This window comes from Bos taurus, chromosome 19, assembly GCF_002263795.3.
Source record: "Bos taurus isolate L1 Dominette 01449 registration number 42190680 breed Hereford chromosome 19, ARS-UCD2.0, whole genome shotgun sequence".
Lineage (NCBI taxonomy): Eukaryota > Metazoa > Chordata > Mammalia > Artiodactyla > Bovidae > Bos > Bos taurus.
The window spans coordinates 29,079,514-29,093,576 of record NC_037346.1 but is presented as its reverse complement, the minus strand read 5'-3'; the positions used below and the strand labels follow the sequence as shown (position 1 = coordinate 29,093,576).

The 14,063-nt window shown below is 49.6% G+C and overlaps 1 protein-coding gene across 7 annotated transcripts in view; it reads left to right on the top strand.

Moving 5' to 3' along the window:
- Positions 1 to 14,063, top strand: part of GAS7 (growth arrest specific 7) — a 209,993-nt gene that overhangs the window by 157,554 nt on the left and 38,376 nt on the right. For 5 of the 7 annotated variants that reach the window (XM_005220391.5, XM_005220394.5, XM_005220392.5 and 2 more), the window contains exons 4-5: positions 3,343 to 3,428; positions 12,296 to 12,349. In XM_005220391.5, coding sequence (XP_005220448.1) covers positions 3,343 to 3,428; positions 12,296 to 12,349 — 140 coding nt within the window. 7 annotated transcript variants of the gene reach the window in all.

The following is a 14,063-nucleotide window of genomic DNA, read 5'->3' as shown; positions in this document are numbered from 1 at the left end:
ACAGGGTGTTAGAGGAGAGGTGCTGTATGGGGAGAGATGGTTGAATGGAAAATTAGTTTTTCTTTCCCAGTAATTGTTTTGACATGAGTGGTAATTAGCCAACCGCTGACAGGCCAGAACTGAAGCGAGAACAAGGGGATGGATTAGGGGCAAATGCCATTGCATTAGATGGTTCCTGGCCGCTGTTAGCGTGGGGGCCGCCAGTCTGGGGGAGGCTGCAGGCGGGACAAGGGCATGTTGAGGGTGCACTTTTTGGGGGGGTGCTGTGGTGGGAGAAAGCGAGGATCAGAAAGACTCTGCCCTCAAGAAGATGGGGACCACCTTGGGTTACAAGGACCCAGTAGCATTAAAGGTAGTGACTGCTTCTAAACTAAGGCCTGCTCAGGTAAGAGCTTTCATATTTCATTTTCGTAGTCAACTGAACTGTGGTCCCATTTTTGTTCTTGTCCTTGGTGGGTTTTAGGATCAGGGCAATGCTGTCTTTGTAGAATAAACTGAGAAAGTCACCAGGTGTATTTATACTGTGCAGTGTAAGCCTATATATTTCTTTCAAGAGTTTGAATGACTTTGCCTTATAAAACCATCTGATCTGATGTCTTTTGACAGGGAGGTCCTTTTTCAAATGTTTTACTTGTTTTGGTGTCTCTGGTGTTCTCTGAAATCATTTTGATCATTTGAATCTCATGGAAGGTTTTGTATTTATTAGCATAGAACTACAGATCAAATCTCTTGCATTAAAAAAAAAAGTCTCTGTTTGCAGTCTAATTCCCAATTTTAAGCATTTGTGTCTTCTTTCACTCTCAAATTAGGCTGATCTGCCTTTTTTATCTTTGTCATTCTCTACCCTTCAACCCCTCAACCAGCCAGAGTTGCTAATATCATCCTGTCTCCTAACTTATTAATTTCTCTTGCCATATTTATATCCTTGTCTCATGTTTTCCTTGGATTAATTTTATTGGCTTTTAAATTTTTTTCTAAATTCTTGAGTTGAATGTTTAGTCCATTTATTTTTATTCTCTTGGCCTTGGTAATGCAATAATTAAGGCTATGAATTTTCCTCCAAATATAATTCAGGCCCTTTCCCATTTGTTTTGATATGTTATTTTTCATTATTTTCAAAATATTGTGTAATTATAGTTTGAAATTGCTCTTTGACCTGAGATTATTTTTTAAGAGGGCATTCTCTTAAATGTCCAAGCTTCTCGGGTCAGGGTAGGGGGAGAGATAGGGACCTTGTCTGTCTGTTCTTTCATTATTTCTATCTACTTTTATTGCTTTCCAGTCAAATAATATATCTTGTGTTATTTATGCCTTTTGCAATTTATTGATACTTTATTTATGGCTTAAGTAGGCCCAACATTTTTAATGTACCGTGGCTTCTCAGTAAAAAGAGATTATCTGTTTATAGGGTATGATGTTTAATCCATCTAGTTCAATCAGCCGTTTAAATTAAATCACTGAGACATTCCACATCCTGACTTTTGTCCACGAAATCAGTCCTAGCCTGAAAGCAGTATTAAGGTTTCCTACTGTTGCCTTCGAATTCTCCAGCATTTGCGTTTTGTCCATTTTAGTGCCGGGCTCCTTGAGAAGTTAAGTTTCTGGAATGTTATGACTGCCTCATAAGTAGTATTTATCTATCCAGTCTAGTCTGCCATTGCTGTCACGGCCTGTGCCAACCTGGGTAGGTTGTCCTCTGAGGCCTCAGTGTTCAGTGTTGCCCTTGGAATCCTACCCCCGACCCCTGCCTTTTACCTAGAGGACTCTTGGATAGAATCAACAGCTTCTTGAGGGCCCTGAGTATAGACCAGGAGCATGGTTGGCCACGTGAACCTAACTTGTTGTTCCTTCTTGTGTCCTAAGCCACTGCCCTGGGCCCCCGCTGTGTGGCCAATGCTTTGTTTTCCTGGTCTGTCTGTGCCCACCCTTCTTCCAGAGTACCCGGCCAACTGTCGGATCAGGAGAGACCCAGTTACCCCGGGAATCTGCTGAGTGCATCTCTGCTCACGGGTGCCCTGAAATTTTCCCTGCAGTTGGTGGAGAATGGGGGACACACCCCCAGGATGAAAAGGGCTCTCCGTGGCGTGGCCTTCACACCCCATTGCTTGCCCCTGGCCCTTGCCCTAAGAATGGGCAAATGGTCGTAACTATAGTCCCTCCTCCTTTACCTCCTCCCTCTCTGTTGGGTTCTGGCAGCAAGACCCACGAGTGGACATCAGTGTGTCCATCTTTCTTCAGGCTGACCTGCAGTGATGTGTTGTAGCAAATCCTCCAAAGCCTGGGGCGTCAGGAAGATGGCTTTCCTGGTGTCCAGAGATCATACAAGCTTGGGGCTCAAGGCCACTAGATTAAGGACCTTCGTGAAAAGAGGATTCATCCATTCTCTTTTCATGAAGTGTTTTATAATTGAACGGATCCCTTCTGCAGGTGTGGATTTTCATCCCAACAGAGTGGGTTTGGAGACTAGGTAGAAGTGTTCCCATTTTACAGATGCAGAAGTTGAGGCTTCAATAACTGTATCCATGAGAGGGCAGCACCGCCTCTGGGAACTGAGGATGCGTGGGCCTCAGTGTGTATGTGTGATGTCAGGACCAGGCAGCAGTGTTGGGGGCTTCAGATAGGCCCCCCTGGGAGCTTTGAGGCCATAGAAATTGGCAAATACTGCAGACCAGGGCTCCCTATCCTCCTTTGAAGAGCAGGAGTATCAGCTCATGTTGGGAGCATGAGTGAGTGTCATAGGGAGAGACTTTTAGAGCCTTGAATATTTTTTTGTCTTAATTTTAGCAAAACCAGGACTCATGAAGGCTGTCATATGATCCCCTAACTCTTAATTAGCAAAGCCAAATTTCCTAGAAACCCATGAGGCCAGTTCTCTTGTCATTAAACTGACATTCCAGTAGGGGAGGGGGAGGAAGTCCTTGGGCGGGGAGTTGTTGAGGGGGCGGTGATTTGCCAGAGGGTGGGGGTGTCCCCACCTGACTCTAGGGAGAGACTGGACCCTTGATCCACACCAGTGATCACGGCCGATGAGGTTATTTTTGGCGATGACTGTTGGACTGTGATGCCTCTCCTCCTACTGAGCATCTTTCTTTTCTTTGGTTCAAAAAGATCCCCCAAGAGATCAGTAGTTGGGTGCTGGCACTTGGGAGATGCTCTCAACCCATCTCCAGCACCACAGATAGGAGTGAGAGCCAGAGAGGTGGTCCTGGCTGTGCAAGACCCCTCAGAGGTAGACAATGAGGTGGGAGAAGGGGCCTCAGCTGCCCACTGTGGTCTGCAAGGTCGGAGGGGCCTATCTGTGGCCAGCGCAGCAGCATCTGAGTGGTGTTTCTGTCCCCGCAGTGAATGGATACCACACGTCAGGGACCCCAGCGCACCCTCCCGAGACTGCCCACATGAGTGTCCGAAAATCCACCGGTGATTCCCAGGTAAGGGGCCCTGTTCCGGGATGTAGGGGCAGCCCTTAGGTAGGTCCAGGGAGGCATCATTAGAATGGGGACACTGTAGGGGTCCAGGTAGCTATAGCCCAGTCCTGCCCCAGGTAGGAAGAGGTTGGTATCCAGGTCATTCCAGTGTACCATGATTGCAAGAGAGATGGTGTGATTGTGGTTTGGTTTTTCCTAGAAGTTGAAGATGGTAGTTTTTTTTTTTTTTTTTTTCGTCCCATGCCACACAGCTTGAGGGATTGAACCCGAACCTCCTACAGTGGACATGTGGGGTCTTAACCACTGGACTGCCTTGGAAGTTGAGGATGCTTTTGATGGGTTGACAGGGATGGGATTATAACCTCTCTGTGTTGGGGCAGAAGGTTCCATCCTGCTGTCTGGATTCCTAATGGAGTCCAGATTTCCCAACACTTTAAGAATATGGGTGAGTCCAGGCCATTTTCCTTCTCTGCGTGACCCTTTCCTACCCCTAGACTTCACCCAGAGTAAAACTGAGTCAAACATTTTGTCACATTTGATCATCCAGAAAGGGGCAGCTGCAGGATAGAAGGACATGGGAGTGTGTTTTAAGATTCCCAACCTGTCATCTCAGCCGACACTTGTACAAATGTAGGAAGGAGGCGTCAGCCTGTGTTACAGATGTGGTCATAGAGTCTCAGACCAGATACGTGACTCGAGCAGGTTGACATGATTACCAGGTGGTCAGACCGGACTCGATGCCAGGTTCTTCCAGTGGCCTTAAGCTGTGTCTGAGGAACTGGGGACGGGTCTTACGTGGTCCATCTATGAATTATCCACAAGATGTCCTTAAGCAGAAGCCTCCAGACCAGCCCTTCCAGGAGTTAAGATGCCAGGCCCCAAGGATGGTGGTGGTGGTGGTGATGGGATAACAGTAGTGGCTTGCTGTCAACAGCAGTGGGTTCTGTGTGCTGGTCCTGGAAGGAAATCCCTTGTGGTCAAAGCAGCTCCAGTGTGACACTTAGCTGAAATGCAGGCGAGAGGGGCATGAGAGCACGTGTTAGGACCCAAAAGGTGGTGAACTATGCCTGGACGGGGTGAAGCCATAGGAAACTCCAGCGGAGGTCCATAGCGGTCCTGACATGCAAATTGGTCGTCCAACCTGGGTATATGGGGCGAGAAACCTCAGAAATCTAATTATGTTCTTGTCTTAGGAGGCTGAGCCTTGGGCTCAGGTCCGTTCAGTTCAAACTCTGGAGGAGAATTGGGACATCTGGGTGAGGCGAGGCTCCATACGTACTGATGGATGGACAAATCACCCCGGGCCTCCTGTTAGAATGCAGATTCTGATTCAGGAGGTCTGGGGAGGGGCCTAAGGTTCTCTGTTTCTCACAAGCCCCCAGGGGGTGCTGCTGCTTCAGGTAGGGGGACCGTGTCCTGACAGGCGAGCATCCGGGCACAGTCAGTCGTGGCAGCACATGTGTGTCCCCTTCATCCTCTGCTCACAGCACACGTCACAGCCCTGGCTCTGTGTGTTTCCTGCAGAGCCCCCCTTTGAACACAGCCTGTCAGTCTGTTCGAAATGAAGCTCATATGCCACCCAACTGCAGAGTGTTGTCAGTCCAAGTTCTGCCGTGGTCTCTCAGCAGCTAGAGAGGCACTTAGGAAGGATATTGGAAACAGCCCCCTCAGCCCCTCCCCCGTCATTCTTCTTTCCTTCTCTAATGACACATGACTCCCCCATCCTGAAACCCTCTCAAGTTGTTACTTAATCATTTAAAGCAACATGTATCCTGATCCTTATAACCTCCTGGGAAGGCAGTTGGACATTGTGTTGCCGTTAAGACTTTGACCCAGGAATTTCCCTCCAGACATCTGTTCTTGTAATAGGCACAGGGATTTTGATCTGTGTAAAGCTGTCCACTCAAGCATACAGCCTTTGACCCAGCCTAACTGTCCAGTAACGGGATGGGTAAAATGGATAATGGCAGTGAGCGTCTGTCTGGCCAAAGTACCATGCAGCCATGGAAACACATTCTCCTGGAGAAAATGTACTAATTTAAGAAAATGCAGAGACCATAATAGTGAATGAAAAAAGCAGAACGAAATTGCATATATGTATGTATGTTCAGTCGCTCAGTTGTGTCCAACTCTTTGGAGATCCCATGGACTGTAGCCCACCAGGCTCCTCTACCGATGGGATTTCCCAGGCAAAAGTGCTGGAGTGGGTGGCCATTTCCTCCTCCAGGGGATCTTCCCGACCCAGGGATCGAAGCCCCATCTCCTGCCTGTCTCCTACATTGCAAGCAGATTCTTTACCTCCTGAGCCATCTGGGAAGTCCCAAAGCTGCATTTATGGTCCATCTTGTTTGGGAGAAGGAAGTTCATCCATATATGAAGACACGTGACTGGATGAAAAAATAAACCCAAGCATTGGTGTTTCTGTCCAGTTCTCAGTCAGGGGACATTGGGCAATGTTTGGATATTTTGGTTGTCACAACTGGGCTGGGGGTTTTACTGGCATGTAGTCGGTGGGACCAGGGCTATTACTAAGTAAGGTGCAGGAGAGCCCCACAACAAAGAATAACCCAGATGAAAAGATGAAGGGTGCTGAGGTTGAGAAACCTCGGTCAAAGGTGATGTTTATTTTCTTTAGACTTTTAAGTATTTTAAGAATTTTCTAAAATAAACACATTTTACTTTTATAGACAGCAGATACAATGAGAACTAAGAAACAAAGAGTTAGAGGTGAGGTGCTGGGGATGCAGGAAAGATCGGCTCTGGATACCCTGGCCTGAGCGCTGCTTCAGGACAGGTGGAGTCCCGTGTCTTCCTTTTTTGGATGGTAACATGCAGAAGGTGAGGTATCATCAGCGTAACAATAAATAGTGCAGCACACGGAGAGAACAAAATACATGTGTCCACCAGTTTGCAGCACTGTGTTAGCCTTTTAGGCTGTGGAAGTGTTCGTGTTCCTGCAGAGCTGGCTGTCCACAAAGGCACCAGAGAACAGTCATAGAAATAGGTTAAGAAGGGTTGGTATTGAGAGAGCACTACCGATAAATGGTCCTCAGAATATGTATAAGCGCACTTCAGCAAGCTCAGTGTTTACTCCCCCATCCCAGGCTGTCAACTGTAATTAATGACAGTCATCACCTAATAATACTACAGGTGGCACAGTGGTAAAGAATCCACCTGCCAGTGCAGGAGAGGCTAGAGATGTGGGTTCGATCCCTGAGTTAGAGATCCCCTGGAAGAGGGCATGGCAGCCACTCCAGTATTCTTGCCTGGAATATTCCGTGGACAGAGGAGCCTGATGGGTTACAGTCCATGGGGTCACAAAGAGTTGGACCCTCCTGAGCGGCTTTGATAGATAGAGCATGCGCACAATATTGAAAGAGTGAATGAATGAATGAGTGAGTAAATGAACACATGGCCATTTGAGATGCTGGGTCAGGGTAGATACAGTACCTTGTCACACCTCTCTTATGCTCTTTTACTACTGCCTGTTGGCTGCCCCTCCTTGAGAAAGCTAATCTAGAAAATGAGAATGTTGGGCAGGTTTGGGGGTGGGGAGGCATGTGTAATCTTCATGGAAACCAGAAATGTGTCTGTACCATCGTGGGTGGAACTGAATGGCTGGGTGCCCTGCAGCCCCCGAGGGTGCCCACCCCTGCTCCAGGAGACCTGAAAGGCTGGGCATAGGTGATGGCAATCTGGTGCCACCCAGTGGAAGTTTGCAAGTGTGCAGCCCTGGGGCGAGCTACCTGGGTGATGGATGCAGGGGACCCACTTGATGGGAGGTTAGGGGATCAGAGACTGAGACTAGTCATGCTGGCCTTGGCAGAAGCACACCGAGCCTGTCCCCTGCCTGCCTGCCTGCCAGGGCTATGGTGATTTTATTTTATTTTTTAAATTTAAATTTATTTATTTTAATTGGAGGCTAATTACTTTACAATATTGTACCGGTTTTGCCATACATCAGCATGAATCCACCACAGGTGTACACGTGCTCCCCATCCTGAACCCCTCTCCCACCTCCCTCCCGGTACCATCCCTCTGGGTCATCCCAGTACACCAGCCCTGAGCATCCTGTATCCTGCATCGAACCTGGACTGGCAATTCGTTTCTTATATGATATTATACTATGGTGATTTTTAGCCCTCTCTGATCCCTATGCTGCAGATGGTGATTGCAGCCATGAAATTAAAAGGCGCTTACTCCTTGGAAGGAAAGTTATGACCAACCTAGATGGTATATTTAAAAGCAGAGACATTACTTTGCCAACAAAGGTCCGTCTAGTCAAGGCTATGGTTTTTCCAGTGGTCATGTATGAATGTGAGAGTTGGACTGTGAAGAAAGCTGAACGCCAAAGAATTGATGCTTTTGAACTGGTGTTGGAGACGACTCTTGAGAGTCCCTTGAACTGCAAGGAGAGCCAACCAGTCCATTCTAAAGGAGATCAGTCCTGGGTGTTCTTTGGAAGGAATGACGCTGAATCTGAAACTCCAGTACTTTGGCCACTTCATGCGAAGAGTTGACTCACTGAAAAAGACTCTGATGCTGGGAGGGATTGGGGGCAGGAGAAGGGGATGACAGAGGATGAGATGGCTGGATGGCATCACCAACTCGACGGACATGAGTTTGAGTGAACTCCGGGAGTTGGTGACAGACAGGGAGGCCTGGCGAGCTGCAATTCATGGGGTCACAAAGAATCAGACACGACTGAGCGACTGAACTGACTGACTGATCCCAATGCCGGTACAGAGAAGGCAAGGAATATGCCCACCAGAGCCTAGACTCTTGTGACTCACTTTCCAACTGTTTTAGCTTTCCATGAACTGTTCCCCAGGAAGGTTATCTTTAGATGCAGAAGAGAGGAAAGGGAGTGGGACTAAGAGCTTGGAAACTTAAGGGACCCGTTGGAGGAGACAGTGTGTGATGAAGGAAGAGGTGAGATTCTGAGAGCTCATTTACTCAGTGGGGCTCCTCCTTCCCTACTTGGTCAATAGCTCGTGTTCTATTGAACATGTATTTCTTTGCCAGGTGCTGAGTCATAGACAGATAAAGCCCTTGTCTTGTCAGGGTTAGGGCTTCCTTGGTGCCTCAGATGGTAAGGAATCTGCCTGCAATGCAGGAGACCAGGTTCAGTCCCTGGGTTAGGAAGATCCCCTGGAGAAGGGAATGGTTACCCACTCCCGTATTCTTGCCTGGAAAATCCCACGAACAGAAGAGCTGGGTGGGCTATAGTCCATGGGGGTCACGAAGAGTCAGACATGACTGAGTGACTAACACTTTCATTTGATAGAGGTTAGTAGCTGGGGCTGGAGAGAGACAAATGTTGATTTCATATTGTCAGTGATGGGGCTGGAGGGGAGTGTGTGCTCTAAAGACCTGACCAAGTGGTGGTGGAAATGTCTGGAGATGGGCTCTTTAATAAAAGTTGAGACTGGAAAAATCAGCAGAGGTTTAGCTTGGTCGAGAATGATGGTAGGGGAACAGCATTCCAGGTGGAGGGAACAGCATATGTGGATGCTTAGAGGCAATGATTTTGAAAAAGCTGTAAAGGCCAAGCGGGACTATGGTTTACTGTGTTAGCAAGTGTGGGGAAGGCAGAAGAGGAGGCCAGAGAAGTCCTCGAGGCTGTTTTGAGGAGCTTGGGTTTTGTCTCAGTAGTGCTGGAGCCACTGAGAGGTTTCACACTGGGTTCTGCCTGCTGAGAGTATGGGAGCCACACTCTTCACACGCACGGAGACCAGGCTCAGAAGACATCACAGAGCCAGGGGCCTGTGGAGTCAGCTGGGAATGACCAACCATGGTCTCCCGGGCACTGCCTCCTCTGTCACCACCCTTGATGGGTCCTCACAGTGCCAGCCAAGCAGCCCAGGTGAGGCCAGGAAACCAGGCTGGGCAGAGCTTTAAAAAAAAGAGGAGAAAAACCTTCTAGAATCATAGGAAAGAGAAATTAAAAAAAAAAAAAAACTTCTGTTATGGACATTTGTAAGCATTTATAAGAGTAGAATGAATATTATAATAAAGGAGAAATGGACCAATCATTTAACTTCAGCAGGAGACCTGGGTTCAATCCCTGGGTCGGAAAGATCCCCTGGAGGAGGAAATGGCAACCCAGTCCAGTATTCTTGCCTGGAGAATCCCATGGACAGAGGAGCCTGGCGGGCTACAGTCCATGGGGTCACAAAGAGTCGGACGCAACTTGGCAACTGAGCGGCAGCAGCAAATACATGCATATACACATACACATGTATGTGAGATCAGTGGGGTGACAGTGTCAGGCCACGCACACACTCTGTCTCCTAGCAGCCTTTTCTCTCAGCCTTTTCAACCATCCCTGACGGCTGTGGCCTGAGTCTTTGACACTGAGCTTTGCCAGTGGTCATGTTTGAATTCCTTGCATACGTTTTCTAGACCTTCCCCTGTTAAAAAAAAAAAAAATGCTGCCCCTCCTCCGTCCACCTTTTGGAGTAATTCTTTGAGGTTATTATTCATATTAACGCTCCAGTGGTCCCAAATTTGGGTGTGGAAGCCCCTTTGAGCTGGAGTCTGTGTCCTTTTGTTAGGTCACACCGTTTGTCTAACACTTTTTTTTTTTTTTTTTTACCTCCTGGCACAGGAGTTCCAGGTCCACCTGGCCTTTGGAACTAATCGATTCTCCAAGGAGCCTGGGTTCCTTTTAGTGGGGCATCATATTAAAATCCACTTCTGTCTACAGCTATGCCACCCTGAACGCATCTGATCGCGGAAGCTAAGCAGGGTTGGGCCCGGTTAGTACTTGGGTGAGAGAAGCCACTTAATTGTAGCAGGTGTTCTCAGCGTGGCTGAGATGTCGTTCCACCAGGGCCCTTTCAGTGGAGTGCTTTAGGGTGTATGTGTCTGTGTGTGAGTATGTGTGTCTCTGTGCATGTATGTGATGTCTGTGTATATGACATTCAAATAACAGGCACAGGTCACCAGCAGCAAAGACGTGAGACCACCCGAAGGACCCTGTGACCCCCGTGTGCAGCACTAGCCAAAACTGCACAGCTAGGAGGGCAGAGACCGGCACCCAGACTTAGAACATCCCCACCCCACCTCACAGTGCTATTACTTGCCCTCGTGTCCTGGCTGAGATTCTGGGGAGGAGGGTGACCTCTGTGTCCAGCATCATCCCAGACAGCCTCGGACACAGCAGTCCCCAAGTCAGTGTGTATGGGTGACAGAGATGTTTCTTTGGCCCTGCAGAGACACCTGGAAAAATAAGACATGGTCCCGGATTTCTAAGTGGAGGGGTGGGGAGGCAGGAAAGAGTCGTTCGGGCTTGGGTGTAGGTTTGCTCTGTTTACCTGCCTTGCGTCTTTGGACACGTTGGTCTCTGCAGACCTCGGTGTCCTCATCTGTACAATGATGGTGATGCCAGTAACTTCCTGGGGTCAGGAGGACTCAGGGGGCATGTCTTCAGCTAATCTGATGCCTCCAGAGCTCAAGGACCATTGGCAACAGGTAACACTGAGGCTCAGAGCCGAGTTAACTCGACGGGATATCGAGGCCAGTGAGTTCATCTTCTCGTCTATGAAATGATGACGTATGAAGGTCCCTTTGAGCTGGACACTCCAGGGATGTCAGTCTTGAGTAGTGGACTTCAGTTACCGGACATGGTAGGTCTGGGTGGGAGTGAGGGACTGATCGTGGATCTAGTGGGGAAGAGTCCGGGAGTGAGGGGACCGTGGGCAGGAACTCCCTTAAGCTCCTTATTTTGCCTGATGAGCAGTTGGGTTCCTGAGGAAGGGGCTGGCTCCCCCCCACCCCCACAAGACACTCATCTTGCTGGGTGATCCAGGGCTGTGCTGGCCTGGGGATGGGAGCTGTTGGTTCCCTGGGGCTTGCTAGAGAAGCCCCTCCACGCTTTTTCTGGGCCTTTCCCTGTAAAGGCCTAGCAGCCACTTTCTTCCATCCCACTAGAGACAGAATGAGGCTGTGAGTCCCAGGACACACATGCAATGCTGCCCCAGTGCCCTAGGGGCCAGCCTGCTTCCCAGCTCGACGTGTGGCTCAGGACAGGAGGGCACATCCCACATCTTGCTCAGGGACCCTACTCAGTCCCTAATGTAAAGGCTGATGGGACAGCAAAGAGCCAGGCTTGACCTTCCCCGTCAGGGCCATAGACTCTTAGGATCAGTGTGGTGTTTTCAGCTGGCAATCCTGAATCTTCCATTCCAGGGCCATCCAGGATCTAGAGGCAAGCTGCCGAGGTCCGGTGGGCCCAGTGGTCCTTGGGATGAGGGTCTTCTTGCCGGCAAAGGAAAGACCCCAAAAGGCAACCCCAAAGTCGGAATGGAAGCTGAAATCACAGCCTCACTGCTCTTGGGGTAGGGAGGGTGACAAGTCACGGAGGTGTGGCCGAGCACCCCAGTCCATGGTACATGGATCCAGGGTGTGATATGTTGGACAAGGTGGGGAATTCAGAATAAGATGTCTTGTTCTGAATCCTGTAACAGGAGATGGTGGCCCACAGTCTGCCTTAACTCTCTACTCCCAGATGGATTCTGAAGGTGGAGACAGCTCTCAGAACTGCTTACCAGCAGAGGGCAACTGAAGGGTTAATGCTCCCAGCCACCGATGGGGAGACGAGGAGGCAGACCTGCTTTGGAGCAGTTTTCTCAGAGCTCCTGTTGGGAGGTTTCCTCCAATTCGCCTTCAAGCCAGGGCACGGAAGGCTCCTGCCTGCCCTCTCCCAGAACATGGTGACTTAGGGGTTAACAACAGCTGAAGGAGCATCCTCGAACTTCCCTGGCACGGGGCTTTTAACCCATCCCTCCACCTTCAGGGAACCCGAAGGAAAAAGGATGTCCAATATGGAGAACAGCTCTGATGATGTTTCTTGCCTCTCTCCCCAGAACCTGGGATCCTCATCACCAAGCAAAAAGCAGAGCAAGGAAAACACCATCACAGTAAGTGGCTCCCGCGCGGCAGGTGGGGTGGCAGGCTGGGACTCTGGTCCACAGCTGGGCTGTTGCCGTGGCAGTGTGAACCTCTGAGTGGAAGCAATGCCCAGCCTAGAATCTGGGAAGTTCTAAAGCTTGGACATAGCTGAAGTTTCCCACCACCCCCTGCTGCCCCCGACCCCCACCCCCTGCCTTGCCCTGGCCCTTCTTCTGTTGATTTCTTATTCACGTTTTCTCTCCAGGCAAATAAGTGGAAGGATGGTGCTCGGAATAACGCAAAACCATTTTTCTCAGGGCAGGCAAGGGAAGCTGGTGTGCAGGAGTGGGTGGGAGGGGGTGGACTGTGCTCTGAGCAAGTGACGTGACGTGTAAATTACAGCCGTGGCAGGGTGGCTTTTGTGCGGGGTAACTTCTGGAAGACGTCAAAGTTAAAAGCAAGAGAAAGCGCCCTAAGAATAGAGTTCCTGATGGGGAAGCAGGCAGCCTCTGCCTAGAGCAGCCACACAGTCTCCCAGGGCTGAAAGCCCGCCAAGACTCACCGGCCCCCCAACCCCGTGGAGGCTGAAGAGGACCTCCCCCCATTTCCCTCCCCACTGCCCCCACCCCACATCAGCCTTGTGCTCGGGGAAAGCTGGCACTGAATGTCAACATCCCTCCACGTAGAGAAACAACTTGTCCGTCTGCTCAGACAGACCAGAACTTGGAGATGGGAGAAGTGTGGTCCCGGGTATGTGGTTTTGACCAAGTGCCGCAGAGCTGGGACCGGGGGATGGGTCCCTAGGCCCATTGCCATGCTGCCCACAGCCTCAGAGATGGAAGTGGCAGGGAGACCCCTGACCCAGCTCATGCAGGCTGCACATCCACTTTGGAAGAAGAAGCAGTGGGCAAGCAGTGACAGTAACAATCATAATTGCTGCCACTGCATGTGCATTTATTATGCACCACTAGGCTTCTGAGCACCCATTCTAGGCTCCAGTCACTGAGGGAGGGGTGGGTGATTGGACCAAGGTGGGTGTGGGGATGGGGAACCTAGACTCTGAAGCCAGGGTATCAGTCACAGCACTTCTGAGCTGGGCAGTGACCTGGGGAAGCTTTCCTGGCCTCTCTGTGCCTCAGTGTCCCCGTCTGCACAATGGGGAGATGGTGGGCGTGTGTGCCCTAGGGATGGTGTAAGGACGGAGTGAGTTCATACCTGGAAAGCCCTTAGAACAGCCTGGCACACAGTAGGTGCTCAGTTCGCACCAGTCTCCTCGTCGCCCTATTTACAGATGAGGAAACTGAGGCACAGAGCAGGACCTCAGCCAAGGTCACAGCTAGGAAGCATCGGGGCTGAGACCTGTGCCCCCTTTTTTTTTCATTAATTTTTATTTGAGTAGAGTTGCTTTACAAAGTCATGCTAAGTTTCTGCTGAACAGTGAAGTGAATCAGCTATATCTATACATACATCCCCTCTGTTTTGGATTTCCTTCCCATTTAGGTCAGCAAAGGCATTGAACAGAGTTCCCTGAGCTCTGCAGGAGGCTCTTAGCAGTCGTCTGTTCTATTCATAGTATCAGTAGTGTATAGATGTCAATAGATGTCAGTCCGCACCTCCCAATTCCTTCCACTCTTCCTGTTCCCCCTTGGTATCCATACATTTGTTCTCTATGTCTGCGTCTCTATTTCTGCTTTACAAATAAGACCACCTATACCGTTTTTTTTAGATTCCACATACATGCGT